The 20,462-nt window shown below is 37.3% G+C and overlaps 1 protein-coding gene across 2 annotated transcripts in view; it reads left to right on the top strand.

Annotated features, from left to right (window-relative positions):
- LOC139744317 (uncharacterized) overlaps positions 1-20,462 on the top strand; it is a 74,667-nt gene that overhangs the window by 16,045 nt on the left and 38,160 nt on the right. Inside the window, exon 1 of one of the 2 annotated variants that reach the window (XM_071654763.1) lies at positions 11,209-11,249. The exons of the other annotated variant lie outside the window; for it this stretch is intronic. Coding sequence (XP_071510864.1) covers positions 11,224-11,249 — 26 coding nt within the window. The 5' untranslated portion in view covers positions 11,209-11,223. Of the gene's footprint in view, positions 1-11,208; positions 11,250-20,462 lie in introns of those variants that run through there. 2 annotated transcript variants of the gene reach the window in all.

Genomic DNA, 20,462 nt, shown 5'->3' with positions numbered 1-20,462 from the left:
TGTGACTTAGTTGCAGGACCATGATAAAAACAAAATGTAAACAGAATTCAAACACATTTTCATATATCGAGCAAAATGAAAGAGCGCCTGACACGCTTGGCTTACCTTTTTCAGAGAGTAGGGAAACAATATTTGTACCCCTAACATGTGTCGGTTGAAAATTGTTAGGAAATGCGTGAGATTTTTAGATTTTTTTGAATATTTTCATTATATCGTTGAACATACGTGACATCACAAACCGCAGTAGCCGCCTCATGCAGCTATGGCTGCACAAAAACTTAACAAAAATTCATAACTTTGAAACGGATTGTCCGATTTTCCTCAAGCTTTCACTGATGTCTTCTACTAATATTTCTGAATTCACTCAATCCAAACATATATATTATGTTTGGGTAAATTTGTCCTTTAAAAGTCCATGGTGTCCTCCTACTTATGTGTGCCTAGTTATATTCAAGAGGATGATGTTCGTATTGATGACCCCATAGATATAGCTGAAGTTTTTAATGATTTTTTTGTAAACATTGGGCCAAATCTGGCTGATAGAATTCCTGAAGCACAGCGAGAATTTCACTCTTTCCTGGGTAGTAGGAATATGGAATCTTTATTTTTTGTCCCAATTGTCGAAGATGAAATAATAAAGATTGTTGATAAGTTAAATAATAAAAAAAGTTCGGGATATGATGGAATCACAAACTTCTTGGTAAAAAATGTGATTCATGAAATAATCTCGCCTCTTACTTATATTTTCAATCAATCTTTGTCTACTGGTAAAGTTCCTCAAAAAATGAAAGTAGCCAGAGTTGTTCCCATTTTTAAAAAAGGGCGAAAAGACCGTGTCAATAATTATCGCCCCATTTCTCTTTTAACTTCTTTTTCAAAGATACTCGAAAGACTTGTGTATAAACGCACCCTTAATTTTTTTCTTCAGGCAAAAATATTTACTGAATCTCAATTTGGATTTCGGAAAAAACATAGTACAACTCACGCATTACTCAAGTTTATTGATAAGATAGCTCATGCTATAGATGATGTTTCTCACACTGTCGGTGTTTTCCTTGACTTCTCCAAGGCATTTGATACAATAGACCATGACATTTTACTTTATAAGTTAAATCATTACGGAATTCGGGGAAGGGCGCTAGAATGGTTCACTGATTATTTAACGAATAGAAAACAATTTGTAAGTATTCACGGTCACGATTCCCAACCAAAGCTGATTTCTTGTGGTGTTCCACAGGGTTCCTTGTTAGGCCCACTTCTTTTTATTTTATATATTAATGATATCCAGAACTCCTCTAAGATTCTCTCCTTCGTTTGCTTTGCAGATGATACAAATTTGTTCTTCTCTCATCAAAATCCTGATGCGCTTATAAACATAATAAATAAAGAACTTGTTTCTGTCCAATCTTGGATTTTTGCGAACAAATTATCCTTAAACATTGATAAAACTCAGTATATGTTATTCAGTAATTCGCTACCTGTGTTACCTCTCTCTGTCAAGATAAACAACATTGATCTGTCACAGGTCAACAATACAAAATTTTTGGGTCTTCATATCGATAGTGATTTATCTTGGAGAACCCATGTTAATTATGTAAGCAGAATTATTGCTAGAAATACCGGGGTTCTTAACAAACTTAGCTATTATTTTCCAAGTAATATTCTACAGAGCATATATTCAACTTTGATATCTCCCTATCTCAACTATGGGATTCTGGCGTGGGGAAATGCTTCTAAAAACCTTATCGATTCGTTATTTCTTGTACAAAAACGAGCTGTTAGAATTGTTAACCACACTGGATATTTATCCCACACGAACGAACTTTTTGTAAGTAATAAAATTTTGAAAATTCCCGAGTTATTTTATTACAACGTCGGCCTGTTTATGTTTCAATTTTCAACTGGCCAATTACCAGACGTATTTTCCCAAATGTTTACAAGAAATTATACAGTTCATGATTATCCAACTCGTCAACGTTACGCATATCACCTTCCACGTACCCGAACAATTTTCGCGAAAAAAACCATTATGTTCGCTGGGCCCAAATATTGGAACGAACTCCCTATGGAACTTGTAAGTTGTACCACTGTAACCTCATTCAAACGAAAACTGAAGCAATATCTTCTTAGCAGCTACATTGTACGGCATGCATAGTGTATAGTTCTTGTTGCTCTTTACTGTTACCCCTTGTCTATCCCACCTTAGTCCGGCGGGATCCTAACCATGAACACTATTTTTGAACAGTCTGCCTATTGCGCTGTTCATGCACCTATTGTTCCACTCGGTTATCGAAACTCTCGCGCGTGACAGCTGTCGGTTACTATGGTCACACGGAATGCTTGGTTTTAGGACCCATGCTGGAATGTTACTCCTGAGCTTTCGGTATTGTTTACATTCACGACAAATCTCATTATCCCACCTTCTACTTATGTATTTATGACATACAGTTACGCCATTTTCTATACTCTGCAACACACCCCTTGAATCTCTGCAGTTGTTGTTCACTGCTGCAACATGTGACCTTTCACCTTTCAGCTTTCTGTTTTTCTGTATTTTTATTTAGTGATATATATTTAATTGGATTTTTTGTTTTGTTTGTTTTAATCGGTTTCCCCAGATATAGTTGGTCTTAAAAAACATCCGTACTTTAAACTTCCCCTAATCTGATTACTCACGGGACCTGCGGCTGTACAAGCTAATGCTTTTACGCAGGCCCCATCATATTTTTTTTCGCATTATGACCACAGTGTAATTCGCATGCATACAGACCTCGTGTTTATACCAAATCAAACTTCTGTACATTCTGATGAAGTCTCATCTGAATTATGTTTTGTATAATTTTCGTATTTATATACTTTATTGTGATATATGTGAGAAATATGAAAATAAATTGAAATGAAATGAAATGAAATGTGTGTGTATTTATTTTGTGTGGATTTGGTTCGTCTGTCTATTCACTTGGAAAAGCTTGCATTTTGTTTTTCATGCACACCTGCTAGTCCATGACTCGTCAAAAAATATGTGTATGCGTGTGTATGTGTGTGTGGTGTGTTTATGTGTGTGTGTGTGTGTGTGTGTGTGTGTGCGTTGTATAATATGCTTTTTTGGGTAGTTTATGGTAAAGTAGTGTAGGTTAGGATGGTACGTAGGTTAGCTATAGGGAGAATTGTTATTGGGGAGGGGTTTTACTTTTAATAGATGTAATATACTTCCATTTTTTTTAGGTAAATGCTGTACTACTGTCATTTTATTTGTTATATTTAACAATGACAATGTATAATTATTACAGTTATCTTTAAGGGAATTTTTTCATGTTTGTACAGTAATACCGAAGTGAATTGATGTTTCTTGTATTGTTTGTGGAAGTGAAAAGACATTATTTGAACAAAAAAAAAAAATGCCTGTTTTGTTGTCTCGACTCTGCCTGAAAATTCATGGCATCTTTATATATCATGAAACAATAAAACCAAACCAACCAACCAACCAACCAAATAAGCAAACAAAACAAATAAACAAACAAAACAATAACTTGCACTGTATCGCTTGTCATCTGACTGCTCTGAAATGATTCGTAACCGTGGCGGCAAACTTTGCACGGTGCGCGATTTTATCTCCTGCGAAACAGCATCGTCGCTCATTCCGTCTCGTTTGATTCTGATACGACCGCCGGGGATTGATCTCCCTCTCCATATCCATCCATTGCTGGGCGGTGATTGGACGTCTCGTTGACCAATCAGATTCGGCGCTGGCAAACCCATGCAAGCTGCCGTAAGTTGCCAAGTCGACTTGAGCAGTTAGTATAGGGTTTGTCGCAGTATGCTAAGATCCCACATGGGCGCTGACTTTCTTAGCTGAACATTGATGAGTATCTGAATCAGCTCAGACAACATGTTATCTATTATCTTCTTTTAGGCGTTGAATGTCTTCCTACGTTTGGCATGGCAGTCTCCCAAATGTGATCTGACCCCGAGCCCTTTGCACTGCAGGACACTAAATCGATGTATCATACCTTGATGGGATGGAAATGTGATCATCTGTTGATTTAACTGATTTGAATGATCGTTCTCTGCCATCACGTATCAGAGTCTCTGGAAACCTTGGCAGAATCATAATGCGTCTTTGCTTTCTCTCTCTCTGTGGACGCTCAAGATAAAGCTACGTGCATGAACTCCCTGCCAATATAACAAAATATCACGCATACATTTAATTTTGAGCTGACTTTCAAAAAATATCGGAATAATATTCCAAAGCTTTGTTCAGAATTCTCCATTTCATATATCTTCCCCTTTAAAACGTTGTCGCCACTGTCATTTCCAGTCCGATTATAGGCGACGAAGAGTGACGAGCTACGGTCCGATGCCGGAAATGAGACGGACGGTTCGCATATCGATGCCGGGAGAGAAACGGGGGAAGGGAGGATGAGGGAGAGATAGGTAGAAAGAGAGAGAGAGAAAGAAAGAAAGAAAGATAGAGAGATAGAGAGGGAGAGCCAGAGAGAGTGTATGAGAGAGAGAAGGAGATGGAGGGAGAGATGGACAGACAGATAAACATACAGAGAGAGAGACATATTGTAGAAAGAGACTAAGAATGAAAAGGAGAGAGAGAATAGAAATAAAAAGATCTAAATCCCTATACACAGACAGACGGAGGCATTAGAAGAGATATAGATAGATATAGACAGCTACATAGGAAGAGAGAGAAAGATAGAGAGATAAAGAAAGAGATATACAGATAGAGAATGATACAGAAAGTGATCATAAGCTTTAGCGAATACTGAGAAGAATGCGTACTGATGAGGAATAAAAGAATAATTCACACAACACTCACTCAACAAGTAACACGTAGAGCAATGACAAAGGCACATGACGTGCATTATTGTTTCAAACGCAGGCATTATACCAGGGAGGTGAGTGTCTCACCTCCCTGATTATACTGTTTCAAACGGGTACTCAGTAAATAGTCAGACTACCCAAAATGCATGGAAATTGCGAAGGTACATTGCTTAGTGTCAGTTGAGGAAAAAAAAAGAGGAAAAATGATGTGGTTGCGATATTTCAGTAAAGCCCTCCGGCGTCGAGGGGCATTATATCAACTGTTGTTAATGTCGTCCAAAGACATGCACAACCTTGTCATATCACTGCATAGTATGCATGTTTTTAGACAACAGTTACAAAGAGGTTCTTTTTTCTTAGGTAGAGGAGGATGCAACCAGTAGGAGGGGTTGTGAGATTTTTTTTTTCATTTCTTTTATCCTTATCATCAGAGTCACATCACATGTTGTTATGATCACATCATCTTAAACTCTGTCGATACTCTTGAACGTATTCCTTCTCCTCCTCCTACTCCTCCTCCTCCTCCTCTCTCTCTCCCTCTCTCCCTCTCTCTCTCTCTCTCTCTCTCTCTCTCTCTCTCTCTCTCTGAGACCCGTCCACTGTGGTTTAATTGCCATATAGTTAATCATCACACCCAGTCATGCGTTCATTTCTAATATATATTTCATTTGTTTAATTTTTCAAACCCTCTCGATTATATAACGGCGGTTGTCATTAGAAATTCGGATTGAGTTACACTGTTCAAGGCTTATATTATATAACATATTAATTTTTCAGTCTGAATTAATCCTTCAGAATGTCTCATAAATGAGGTCTCATCAGGCACCATATCTTTGGGATGATTTATTAGAATAAGAGTTCAGATAGCTAACAGTTTTCCTTTTTCAATGTTTTGTTTCTACCTACGTAATGGAGGAACGGGACAAAAAGGAATAATTGTCATCATGTTATTTTTTTGTCACCTCTTTCTAATGACGGGATATGAATCAATATCAATTCAATTAATCAATCCACCCTCAACGAGGTAGGAGCGAATACGAAAGGGCAACTATGAATTATTGCAAAATCAACGGCCATTTTAATTGATGTTCTTGAAATGTCATTTCCGCGCGGTATCATTGGTCCCGCCATTACAAAAGAGATCTTGTGTAGGTCAGGCAACCTTTTAGGTGATGTCATTATTTTCCCTTCCTCTTAGGTTTGATTCTGTGTTTAGTTTAATGGTTTGTTATTCTCTTCTCAGTACATTTTTACTTGCATGATTCCTGTTTGTCAAAGTTCTGATAAATACTTAATGTATTGAATCATGACTCTCTTTAGCCCGTTAATTTTTGATGAACAGTTTCATCAGTGTCATTATTGCTGTTGTTATCTGAATCGGGTTTATTTGCTTCCATGACAACGATGATGTCAGATCCATTTGTGACGTCATGGAAATCACTCTTGACTATAATTTTCTTTATTTCTAATGTGTTCATCCCTCATCTTAATTCACTGGTTTCGATCACGGAAAGCAAAAGGTCGAGCTCTTTTGCGAAGCATCCCAATTAAGCAAAAAAAAAAAAAAAAGGAAAAAGAAAAAAAAAAGACATGCTACTAAAGAACATCAATTAAATCAAGGAGTAATATCATCATAAAAGAAAGCCCACTCGATTACGCTATAAGATGCGATCACAAGGATTGATCCCGTATTCCACACATTATACTGTCAATTCATTTCCCATCAATCATGTTAATTTGAAAGCCCTCTAATGAGCCAAATTCAGATCGTTCAAGCAGATATCATAATTATATAGTAGAGTCAATGAACTGCGTATATTATATGTAAATGTCTTTGTTGACTCTAGAATGTAAAAACAACGATGATTGAAACATATATTCAACACAAAATGCAAGGAAGGAATGTCTTTCCCTCCTTATTGTGTATGTGTAATATGCTCATGTATACGTGTAGACATACATACTGTACGTTGATTCATATATGTGTTTTATGTTTATGTCATGTACGTATTTTGTAGTTACTTTATTGTAGTATTTCAATATGCCTTGTTACCTGCTTTATTGTTTTCACAAGTGACTATTGTAACTCTGTAATGGTTTTGTATTATTTTGGATATGGGAAATACATGACATGAACATTTCTTAGCGAGTTGTACAGAAGAGAATGTACAGGGAGAAGCGGTGCAGGAGAAAATTGGGGAGAACGAGGGGAAATGATTTGCGTGTACATATTAATGTTTGCGTATACATTGATTGATTAACACTGAATTTATTTCTTCAATAAATATATTCACGAATTTTTCTATTTTACGTGGCCACCCAGAAAGCAATGAATGCTTATAAGCAAACATATACAGAACCGCCCACAAATATGGGCAAAAATGTAAAGCTGAGCCGTATGTTGGGAGAGTATTTGAAACTGCAGGTGCACTCTCACTGGAAAGCCAATACGTTAATATTATCTTTCCAATAACTTCGGATAAAAAGATGAAACATATTTAGCATAATCTTCAAGTATAGTTCTCTATCTATTTATATGCCAGATTAGGTTAAAGTCATGTACACTCGAGTGATTTTGATTTGTGTTTCATCAATCTTTCAACATTATATTCGCTCATCCCCGTGTCTGTACTCGTATGTACCGCTCATCTTGTATATGAAGGGACGGCGAAAAATAATTACAATAATATAAAGACATATTCTTCCTTTGAGAGAAGCTGGTCACTGTGCAATGACACATGAATCAATTGTCCTATATGTGGGGCAATTCAAGTGTGGCACATACTTAAGTTTTTTGGTGGCGGTGTTTGTTTGTTTGTTTGTTTGTTTGTTCGTTCATTTCCATCTGAGAAGATGGCTGGATATCCCATATTCAGCTACGCTAAGCTGGTCTTTCATGGGGCCCAATTTGATGTGAGGTTTGACCACTTCACCGGGTTAAACACCCTGTTCTTTTAGATGAATGAATGAAGCGGGATCTTTTACGTGCATGAGTTGTGACTCTCTCACACACTGGACCTCCATTTTATTTCCTCTCCGAGGGACAGAGTGTTTTGCCTCTTGCTAGAGGGGACGGTATGATTACACACAACATTGCTCAGTCCAGACTCGGGTTCGAACCCGGTCCTTAGGATATTGAGGCAGACGCGCTACCGACTGAGCCAACTCACCGCTCAAATATGGGATCAAAAGAGTACGACTGTTGTGACTCCCATCTCTTAAACCTCCTTGGTTACATTGGCTCTCGGGGTGCTTGGCTTGCATGTGTGAGGGAAAGTGGTCAATATTATTATACATCTCTCTCTCTCTCTCTCTCTCTCTCTCTCTCTCTCTCTCTATATATATATATATATATATATATATATATATATATATATATAGGTACATATGTTCATCTTGGAACTTTCCACGTGTTGGACTTCGAATGCTGTAATTATTAGAAGAAAGATTCTCAAGTACGCCACGGGTCCAACGAGAAGTTTTTTTTATTACAAAATTTTCGGTCTGCCTCAGACCTTCGTCAGTGCAAAGACAAATTGCATTGTCTTTGCACTGACGAAGGTCTGAGGCAGACCGAAAATTTTGTAATAAAAAAACTTCTCGTTGGACCAATGGCGTACTTGAGAATCTTTCTTCTAATAATTATATATATACATATATATTTTTTCATGTTTGTGTGTGTGTGTGTGTATGTGTGTGCGTGTGTGCGTGTGCCTTCGTCGCTTTATATTCATACTCCTCTCAGTACGTCTCTTTAAGCTCCTACACACAGCTTATACATGATTATCTATTTTACTGGGGGAAAAAAATCGCCCTTTACTGAGCCGCACGAGCGATTGCTGAAATTATGGAAAACTGCACCGAGTCGGCGGGCGGCTCGCAGATAATGGAGGACACATTGCAAGCTAGCCCCATCATCATTTATTCATGTGTCAGCATCTCATCGATACAGGGGTCCAGAATGCGTTATCCATCATTAAACCCGAAGGCGGGAGTCACGTGACCGCGAAAAAGGGGTGATCCATTAGTGATCAAGGTGGCTAAATATCCCCATGACCCTCGGAGTACTCAAGTCATCAATTTTCTCTTCGTCATTAATGATGGGGGACGTGCGGTCATGTGATAGGGCGGAGGGGGAGGAGAGAGAGAGAGCGAAACGGAGAAAAGGGGTAAAATGAGAAAAACAGCAAACAACTGGGTCACGCTGGGGCTGTATTGAAAACAAACACAAAGCAAGGCAGAGAAAACAAACAACACGTTTTGAGGCGAAAATATAGGAAGGAGGAAATATTAGAACGCAAGACGCAGGCAGATGGGATTCAATACACTCAGGAAAGATTGTTGACGGGTCTTTCAATATGGGTACATTGCAGAAGTTTGGGGTTAATGATTAGTTAATAGAGCTGTGTTGGGTGTATAATTATGATATATATATATATATATATATATATATATATATATATATATATATACATATATATATTATATACATGTATATATATATATATATATATATATATATATATATGTGTGTGTGTGTGTGTGCGTGCGTGTGTGTGTGTGTGTGCGTGTGTATGTGTGTGTGCGTGTTTGTGTGTGTGTGTGTGTTTGTGTGTGTGTGTGTGTATTTGACAGAACGATTGAAATCGAAAATAACTGATATAAAGACATAAGCATAAAAAGGGGATTATGATACAGAAGTAGGTGGCAATGGGGATCCACTGAAAAGACTAAATACTTTAAAACATATCAAACATAACACAATCTTAAACGCCATTTATCACATATTAAACAAGACTTCACCTGTGGCAATGACCAGGATCAGGCGAATTAGCGGCTAAGTTCAGTCCGTCAGTTTGCTTTCGGGAAAGATTCTGAAATTAAAAAGTCGAAATTGTTGCACAATATCATTTCTTTTTAAAATCGAGTAATTCGACCTTTGTCATATGACTCTGTCCGCACTTTAATTGAGTTTCACCTTGGTTCTGGAAATAGAAATAAAGAAAGAAGATGAACCAGAAGATTAGAGGTACATATTTTTTTCAACGTTGTTCAAAGGTATCACAGCGTAATAATAAATATCGAAAACGCAGAGCATAGCTCAGGTGTTAATATTCACATGAAAACAAAAATGATATAGTTATAAATGTCATGATCATCTCATATATCAGTTTTCATAGGAAATAATCATGGACATGGGTGAATGCCATTTCCGTAGGTGATGTCCAGAGTAACGCAAGAGGAAAGTTTAACATAATCCATGCAAATCTGGTGTTTGTTTGTCCTCAAACCCTGAAGCATTTTGGGAGAGTAAACAAGTGGTAAAAGAAGAAGGGAATGAAAAAGAACAGCATAAAGGAGAGAAGATAAATAGTATGTATATATACATATATATATATATATATGTATGTATATAAATAAATGTATATATATATATATATGTATATATATATATATATATGTATATATATATATATATATATATATATATATATATATATATATATTCATCACTTATATATACGGAGAGACAGAGAGCGAGAGAGTTGGAGTAGAGATGGAGAAAGTGGAGAGAGAGCAGAGAGAATAGAGGGAGAGAAAAAAAAGACCAAGCTCAAAAGTGCGTTTGAGAGAAAAAGAGGACGAGGGCAGGCAGGAGACGGCAGAAGAAGAGAATTGTATTTCTGAGCCTGGGCGATAGAGCTCCGCCTCCTTAACCCCAGTGAATGGCATAAATAAATTTTCCCGCCGATGAGCAAACTTAATCTCCATAGTATGTGTACACACAGAAATCGCTTCCCCGATCTCTTGCGACCCCTCTTTCGTGTGCGCGCGCCATTTGTCCGTGGCTTCGCTCCTTAGCCAACCATAACAATAACAACAAGGACACCCCGTCTTTTAATCTCTAGAAAGCCGTAAATTAATATCGTTTTCAAGGACTCGAAAGCCTTTTAAAAGAGTGGGAGGACGGTTGAGCACGCGCAGATTCGTTGACTTTTCAGTTGACTTGCGAGAATCCCTTGCCCCCTCTGTCTCGCTCCCACGTCGAGCAGCGACGATTTGTCCATGGGTTACTTTCATAATTTGCTTTAAATCGTCATATTTTTTTTTTTCGAGAGGTGTATGTGCTCGAACAGCTGCCCTGTTTAGTGCGGCGTGTACTAAAAGCGCCACACATTCACGGCTCTTCGCACAGCTAGCGGACAATGGCTTTCTAGTTGTTTCACATCGGGTGTAGATCGCTGCCTGAAATTTTGTCACAAAAACCACGTTTTTTGACAAACCAACCCTGATCGTGCTGAGGCTCATCGACTCAATCTTTGCTCCTCTTTTTGGAATCTTACTGATTTTGCTCTCTCCTCTGCTGCTCGCTGTGTTACGATCATCGCCATGATGAAGCCGAAAAAGAAAGTCGAGTAAGTCTTGTCACTTTCTTGCATGTTTTTTCCTTTGCCAGACAAAATGTACCGATTAATTTCTGTCTACCATATTCAGACACATAACAAAGTCTGCAGAATTGTATTTCTGCTAGCTTTTTTGTCTCTTGTGTGGAAACTTACCAATTCATTCATATCATCTCGTTTGGTGTAGTAATTGTCTTTCTTCAGCTGTTCCCGCTACAATGTCAAGAATCATTGTTTTTACGTGTAAACCTGTCATTAGATTGCATCTCTTTTATGTAGCCTCGCAGTCTGATAGTGATGAATGAAAGAGCTAACTTCTACAACATTTCACGTCTTGCTGTTTCGTAGAGGTAACATCGATTATGAATTTCGAGTCATTCTGTATCCATAAGACATGTAAATCTGGCAGGTTTGTTCTTGGACTCGTCTGCAAACGCGAGATCAGCAAAGTGTAATCGTTTTCCATTTACACATGACAAAATGGGATTGTAGTGATCTTAAATCTGAATAAGGTTGGAAAACTTATGAAAACCGCCTATATATGACACCTTTTGAGTAATTTTGTCTGCATTATTCACTTTTGTTTGTTTGTTGCCTTATCAATTTTCCAGGAATGTGCGATGTGTTCGTTGTTATCTTTTCATATGTTTTGTTGTCTATTCGATAAACAGGTAAATAGGATTTATACCTGTTGTTTCAGTCAGTCAGTAAGATACTTTGTTGTTCGCTTGTTTTGACCTAGATTCTCTCTTCTCCCTCTTTTTGAAGAAAGTAAAAGAGATGTCTAGAAAAATCATCCTTGGACGCTCTTGTAGTGCGAGTACATGGGTTAGATTGTTCTTGGACCCCCTCTTTCAATAATTATTGCTGTTGATGTTGGTCCTACCTCGTGCTCTTAGAGAATTACATGTATTCCAATTCTTACGTGAGAACGTAGTAACCTTTGTGGCACATATATGGAGAAGGCCATTAATTACATTTTTGTGATGTGACACGGATAACAACAAACCTTTAGTGAATTTCTTGATTACAGTTGGAGAAATGTTAACACTGAAGTATAAGGACTAAAGCTAAAAGTCTTGTCGTTTAGAAGTACATTCCAATGTTCTGACCTTAACTTCTTTTTTTTTTTTTGGGGGGGGGGTCTTTTTTTAGGGAGAATCTATACTAATTTTTGGAACCAACTGCTACCACATTTGGGTTTGTTTATGAAGGACGACGAAACTCCCCTTGATAGTAATGTTACTCGAATGGGGCACCAGCTTCTTTGCAAATGTTTCATGTATACAATCGTCAAACCAATTTTGATGCCTTGCGTAGTGCAAAAGATTGTGACCCATGTATGTAACGAAGACCCAACACAGTTGACAGTGTTACGGATCAGCGATGATTCCGCGTTATTTGGCTGGATATTTCAATCGCGGTATACGACAGAGCGAATATACCCCGCCATAATTCGCATTTATTACGTGCGTTGGACTTGGATCTGCGAAATGTGAAAATGTCAATTTGGGGCACCTACGCCTGTCTCGTTGGTGAGATGAGGCAGTTAAGGCAGGCTGTTACCACGGCCGCAGAATCAGTGCCAGGCAGACATAACGATGTCTGCACACCCCTACTGCCTCCTGTGGACTCCCCTTAATCAACAGGTGCTCGATGGTGGAGTTTTTCCCCCCTTTCCTTGGTGGAGGTTCCCTGTCAATAGATGCGCTGGGTATCGCTGACGTTATGCGAGGGCGAAGCACTTCTTGAGGAGTAGAGAATGCGGCCAAGCATCCTCAAAAGGAGGACTGTATACCTTATATCTCCTTTCAGAAACTTGAGACGGGCGCTTGACCCAATCAACACCCCTTAAGCACATGCCGGTATATATTTGATACCTTAAACTATTCTTTGCAAGAAAAAGACAGATAATTGTATCTCTTTCCTTCTCTCTCTCTCTCTCTCTCTCTCTATATATATATATATATATATATATATATGTATATATATATATATATATATATATATATATATATATATGAAGAGTTTGTTTGCAAAAACTGATAAGTCCATATCTGTCAAATGGAGATATTTGCGATTAAAGGTCAAGAAAAATAAAGAGAATAATAAGAAAATGTTTACTTCTTTTGACGTTAACTTCAAAAATATACCTTTATATGTAGTGACCAATATATCATTTAAAAGGTATTATTTTGTACTTTATGACAGAGAGCGTACTTCAAAATCTTCTAAATGGACTTATCGGTTTTTGCAAACAAACTCTTCATATATATATATATATATATATATATATATATAAGCATATACATTAACATATATACAGTATGTTTCATATATATATATATATATATGTATATATATGTGAGTGTGTGTGTCAGTGTGTGTGTGTGTGTGTTGTATGCTGATGTGTATGTTTACAAACGAGAATAAACATATTGCATATTATATATACGTACATACACACACAAACATGAACGTAATCTCGCCAAAGAGCAAATGCATTTGGTTAATGCACACGCTGTTGAATTTCTGCTTGCACCGCTCCAAACTAAAAAAAAAAATGAACGAGATTAAACGCCACCGCCTCACACGCCAAACCGTACGACTATTAGGCAAATGAAAGAGATAGAAGATAAACACCTGTTAAGCCATCGGACTCATCATGAACGCACGCGAGAACTGAATAGAGAATGAGTTTATCTATCTATGACTCATGGATTTAATTGGAAAAGGATGAGAAAGGGAGAAATTGACATGATTGTTCTTGTGATGACGTACAAAGTAAATACCTTTTCACGAAAGTTGGAATTGACTTGGTAAATTTGAAGGGTAACGCCAGAGAAATGTCTCGACTTTCGAAAAAAAAAACTGTTGTATTATGTATATTGTATTGTATTGTACAAATGTATATGTATTACTTCATTCATTTTATTAATGTCATCGGATACGGCACACACACATACACGCACACACACACACATACACACACATACACACACACACACACACACACACACACACACACACAATACAATGTTTATGGCAATACATAGCGAGGCTATTAATTTCGTTTACAAAGGCTACGGGAGTACATGTTGGATTGATCTCTTGCACGCGACGGTATGCACGGCGACTATATTGATCTATTTGTTCTTCTGTGATGATTATCGGTTCATGTGACTCACGGAACCTGTTGCGTAGGAATGGGATGTATGGCAGGAAATTGATAAGTTTATCACATTTTTCCCATGTAACCTCTTGGGTAGGAATGAGATGTATGGTATTAGATTATAAAGTTTATAATATTTTACCTTGTAACGTTTTGTTGTGTAAACATCTAAACTTCATGTACCAATAGATTGATCACTTTTTGTGATTTACCACATGTGATCACTGTAATATTTGTTCTTTTTTTATATCATGTCGTTATATCATTGTTTGTACAGAGCACCGAAATAATCTGTCTGTTTTTATAACTATGATCGTAAAACATGTGCAATTCAGCCTTTGGCTGCCAGACATGATTTTTAACAAAACCTGTTCAATTCAATTCAATTCAAAACCAAAGAAATTACGCAGTACATGTTTGTTGTCTTTTACTGACTCAAAACCGTGTCCAATACAGTGAAATAGGGTTAGAATGTTGTTCAATAGTATCAAAAGGAAAATGGAACAATTGCATAAGAAAACTGTGTGATTAAGGGTGATCTCTACAACCTATTAATGTTTGTGTTTCAATGATTACAGTATACATCTCTTTTTAACGTACTGTACTTCGTTTGCGACTTGTCTTCTGCTGTACTTGCCTCACAGATTGCTGTATCTGAAAATAACACGAGCTCACTATAATACAGGAGAGCGTTCATGGTTCTCGTCTCGCTAATAGACTTATGGGTTCGAATCTCCATGGTAACGGGAAAGAAACGTTTTCCCTCCGCCTGCGTAATGTATACCGCTGATATGGGTTAAAGGCCGACAGCCAGCCGTACCCCTTATAAGGCACCTGATTCTCAGCGACCACCGTGAAAGAGATGTTGGGGGTAAATCGTCACGCCCTCACCATTCTCCCCAACTTTACACCTAAAGATATTTTTCACTTATTTAGAGATTCATGAGATGACATGAATGAAATAACACTTTAATGGCCTAATGAAGTTTGCTGAGCTACGAAAATGAAGGTATCCATTGATTCCCATGTTCATTATGTGTGTGTGTGTGTGTGTGTTTGCTGTGTATGAATCGTTGAAGAGATCTTTACGTCCAATAGTCCAATAGTCGTAGTTTACTAAACGTTGGAGAGGAAATGGGAAAAGAAATCTGACAAATCGTTTTGCGACTCATAAAACTAAAACTAATTTTCACAACATTCTCTTCACACTCCTTGTGTAAAAAGCTCTCCCGTTGGGGTGACAAGAACGCTTCTTCTTGGCATTTTCGCACCAGAGATGCAAAATAGGAGATTGAATTCATAATGCTTATCGATTTAAAGAAAAGAAGTTGTATACAGATTATCATCCTCGTTAAAACATCAAATTACGAACTCGACTATCAAAATGCGCCAGCCACGTATAAGAATCTCCATTTTACATGTGAATAAAGTATACTACACCACACATGGACCCAGTTTAGCAAAGAGGGAGAGAGAGAGGGGGGGGGGGACGGAGAGAGAGCTGGAGAGCGGATAATTTGTGCATAGTAAATACGCATAATTCTTCTGTTTACCTGTCATGACGTTTCTTCATGTTGACCCTCCCCCCCCCCCCCCTTCGTTAAAGCAGTTTAAAAGTGTGTATGTGTGTGTGCGCGCATAGATAAAGGAAGGGGGTGTGAAAAAAATGCCGGAGCAGGTGAATAATGTCCTGTCGTGCATATCACTAGGAATGCGTATCGAAACTGATGCCGAAATGTAACGCCAATGTAATGATATGTATAGTTGTGTTGCGGGTAATGCCTCACGTGAATACGAAAATACACCTTGATATCGATCATGCCCTTTTGCGATGAGATTTGCTCGCTTGAAGCTCTTCATTTAAAGATAGTGTTCACAATTCTGTAAAAAAAAAAAAGTGATGTATGGAAATGATACGTCGACATCAAAGATGGAACGAACAGAAAATTGTGTGTAAGATCCATAAATCTTAAAGTAAGCCCGTCACAATGGCTATACATGCAATACGTCACGGACGCCACTGCCTATCTGTCATTTTGTGGATAATGTTAATAGAGTGCAAGTGACTATCTTGGCATTGACAAATCAGAATAAAGCACGCGCACTCCATAGTATCCCTCACAATGCATGCTGAGCTCATCACTGATAGGAGACGAAGAACATCGACAGCGAAATCGAATCCCCCCACGCGGTATATCTCAACGTCGCTATATAGCTTTTGTAATACACAGAAAATCTCTTTCCATATTATCTGTCTCAGCATGGCCTTGAAAATAGAACTGGAATATTTATCAATGATCGCGCAATTCTCCGTGTATACGATACCAGCGGGACGCAACTCTCTGATTTTCCTGTGAAAAGAAAAGCCGGTAGATGCTCTCAAAGAGAGAGGCAGCCTATTATACGCGACTGGCGAATCAAAACTGGAGTGTGTTTTTCCCGTAACCGCCTACGATATCTTCCTAACGGATAATCTCGGAAACAGCCCCGTTTAATTAACGCGAGGCGGATGCTTAGTTTATTTGGCTAATTAGAGTCACTTCTAATGACGCAGAGGGCCACTTTTCCTCGTGTTTTGAATATCGGCATCTATACACATTTATCCGAAGGACAAATTCTCCGATTTTTCCGGGAATACTTTTTAACTGCAACTTTCCTGTTATTATTTTTCTTGCATTTCCACGGTTCAATAATCATTTTTTTTTATATTTCACAGGGTTCCTTCATAACATGATGTCAAAAGTTAAAGATTCAGACGTAGATTTTATCGTTTAGACATTTTTGTAGTGCCATCATTACAGTAAAATGAGTTTTACGCTATTGATATACAGGTAACCGTCCCCCTTTTTGCTATCATCAGGTTAACATAAGAACATGTTTTCATGTAAAAAAAACAACCCACAACACACATTACGAGAGCGTCATTTGTCTTGTTCAGTTTTTTGTTTTATACAGTCACATAATTATTAGTAACAAAACAATGGGTACACCGATAGCTTGAGAAGATGGAGCCGAAAGTAATGTTAGTACCCTCAAAGAAATAAATTTTCTGTGTCACAAAATTTCATACAAGGAAAATATAAAGTAAAGAATTACTGGAATATATTAATATACTTTATATAAAAACACAAAGGAAAAAATCAGTATAACTTTGTTCAAAGTCTTACTGAGTATGACAGGCGAATAGAAATAAGATTTATCCACCACTCCTTTGCAGCATTTTCGAAGCGTGTGTTGAATATTACTTATCTATGAGTCCGTCACCTGTTAAGCGCAACATTGTGGGATCCTTCATATGATGTCACGTTTTGTTTCTTAAAAAATGCTGTCTGAAAATAACATCACACTAACTTGATTTGTATAAACCTTCATCATGACGAAACCGAGCGGTTATTATAGTACTATGAAGCAGTCCCTATGTAGTCACTAAACATTTGCCTTTACCCGAGTCCTCCTAAAGAGGGGAGTACTGTAATTTTATTAATCCGCACTGGCTTCCCCAGTTCATTAAAATCATGTTCGACGTTCGTTGCGGGAGTTCGAGCCAAAAAGCCCTACGAAATTCTGCACAGGTTCTCAGTTAATTAAGAAATCGACCAGCATACATCAATCAACGGTGCCCATGCACAGTGCTTACCGCCCATATATGCTATGTGAAAACTGTTTAAAAAAAATATGGGAAAGAATGAATGACATATATAACTAATAAAAATTAACTACATATTGCATCATGAAACAAAACAAACGTATATAGGGGCCAGTATATAAATGTTTACTCAAACATTTATGATATAAAAAATGTTTAATACGCAGACGTATAACTTGTGTGTATGTCTGCTTCAAAAAGTAACGGATTTTAATCTAACATCACATCGCATCCTGGTCCCTGATGGAGAATGCGATCACTAACCTGTTTGGTGCTTTTGTGTATAGAACATGCATTGACATGGCAGGATAAAGCATTTAATGCCGTTGTAGGTTTTTATCATATATATATATATATATATATATATATATATATATATATATATATGATATATATATGTATATATGATTTGATTTGATTTGATTTATTTCGGCTTAATTTTATGCCGTTGTAGGTTTTTATCATATATATATGTATGTGTGTGTGTGTGTGTGTGTGTGGTGTGTGTGTGTGTGCGTGTCTGTGTCTCAAAGCCCAGCATTAATCATTTAGATATTGGCTCTATAATATCTATTGAAAGTTATTGAATGCTCCGTGTTAAAATGAATACAATAAACTTTGCATTGTGAAACGACGTGACGCAGTGGTCAGGTGTAACACATTGAAGTGTGAGACTAGGACTGTCCACTATTTGAAACTGATGACGTCATCTTGCGAGATATAAAACAGAATTACAAACCTAATGGGAGTTCACTGTATTTCATGAGTTGAATTTTGACGCAGCTACGACAGCGAATGAGAGGTAGTCACATACCCTTCAACGACAGACCCCATGAAGCAGTTAAACCGCACTCAATTTAATGACAATATGTCATTACGTGCTCGAAAGTATCACAATGCAGGGCTCGACATTTTCAGTGGCTCGGTGGTCCGGGGCCACTAAAAATGGATGTTGGGCCACGAAATTTCTACAAAGGCTATTTTGGTGGCACGTAATATTCAGAATGGATTGTTACGATTCCGTTTATTTCGGGCTACTAGATATCTTTTCCGGGGAACCAAAATTGAAAGATTTTAGTGGCCTGAACGAATCACCAGAGAAAAGAGTTATAACGTGTCAAGCACTGATGATGATGATGATGATGATGATGATGATATATATATATATATATATATATATATATATATATATATATCAATAATAATGTCACAACAGAGGAATGCATTAAATGCCAATCCTGATTTTAATTAAAATCAAGACTGGCATTTAATGCATTCCTCTGTTGTGACATTATTATTGCTATTTCTAGTACTGCCAATACACGGAGCAACTACTATATATATATATATATATATATATATATATATATATATATATATATATATATATGTATATATATATATATATATATATATATATATATATTCATATATATATATATATATCTTAACGATTGATTGTCATTTCATGTCACGGAAAGATTAGATAGAGCTCATGCACGCAAACTCTATCTTCGTTCAATAGGAAAGAAGTCATGCGTACAGCTGATATTTTGTTTCCTATCACGGCGTTGAAGCATGGTCTAATTTGTGACAAGAGAACGAAGTAGCGGATATCGCATGAGCAACATCGGATACAATTTCATTCCACGGGGATATGTTCTTTATTCTGTTTGAAAAATTACGTTCTCTCCCCTGGCAGTCTGCTAGAACAATCATAATGCTACGACGGGGGAATGAAATGAGTCTAGATGATTCTCTACTTTATTTCCGTCTGATTAAGATGAAGAGCCAATACCTCGCATGTAATGAGCGATCCGTTTCAAGAAGTATACGACTCAACAGCAGCAGCAGCAGTAGCAGTAGCAACAACAACGACTACAACAACAACAACAAAATGGAAACGAAAATTGGCATTGTGCTTTCTTGTAGCGCTGACAGTAATGAATTGTGTATCTACCTATTCCCCTGGACCTATCGGTCAAAATTGACGAGAATTAATTGCCATTCTCGATGCATTTCCGTTCCGGATAGGAACCCGCACCGAGGGCCACATCGATGCCGTTCACCTCTCCAGGGGCGCTGAGCTGAAGCAATCAATAGATAAACAAGCAAACAAAGAGATAAAGAGATAGATTGAAATAGATATATGGGTGTAATTACTTATATATATATATATATATATATATATATATGATAATTGAACGAAATCATCTAGTAAGAAAATATAGCATGGATAATGAATAACTGACTAAACCAATTAGATAGATATATATTTAGATAAATAGGGAAATGAAAACAGTTAATTCGGTGTATGAAAAGATGAATGATCAATCGAATAGATACGAAAACTGATGTATAGAGAGACTTAACGAGTAATAATAGTATAAACGAATGGATAAGTGGC

The sequence above is a fragment of the Diadema antillarum genome, unplaced genomic scaffold (assembly GCF_040938485.1).
Source record: "Diadema antillarum isolate AM-2024a unplaced genomic scaffold, OU_Dant_1.0 scf00000035, whole genome shotgun sequence".
NCBI classification, from domain to species: Eukaryota; Metazoa; Echinodermata; class Echinoidea; order Diadematoida; family Diadematidae; genus Diadema; species Diadema antillarum.
Note: the sequence above shows the minus strand (reverse complement) of the source record. Positions and strands in the feature narration are given on the sequence as shown.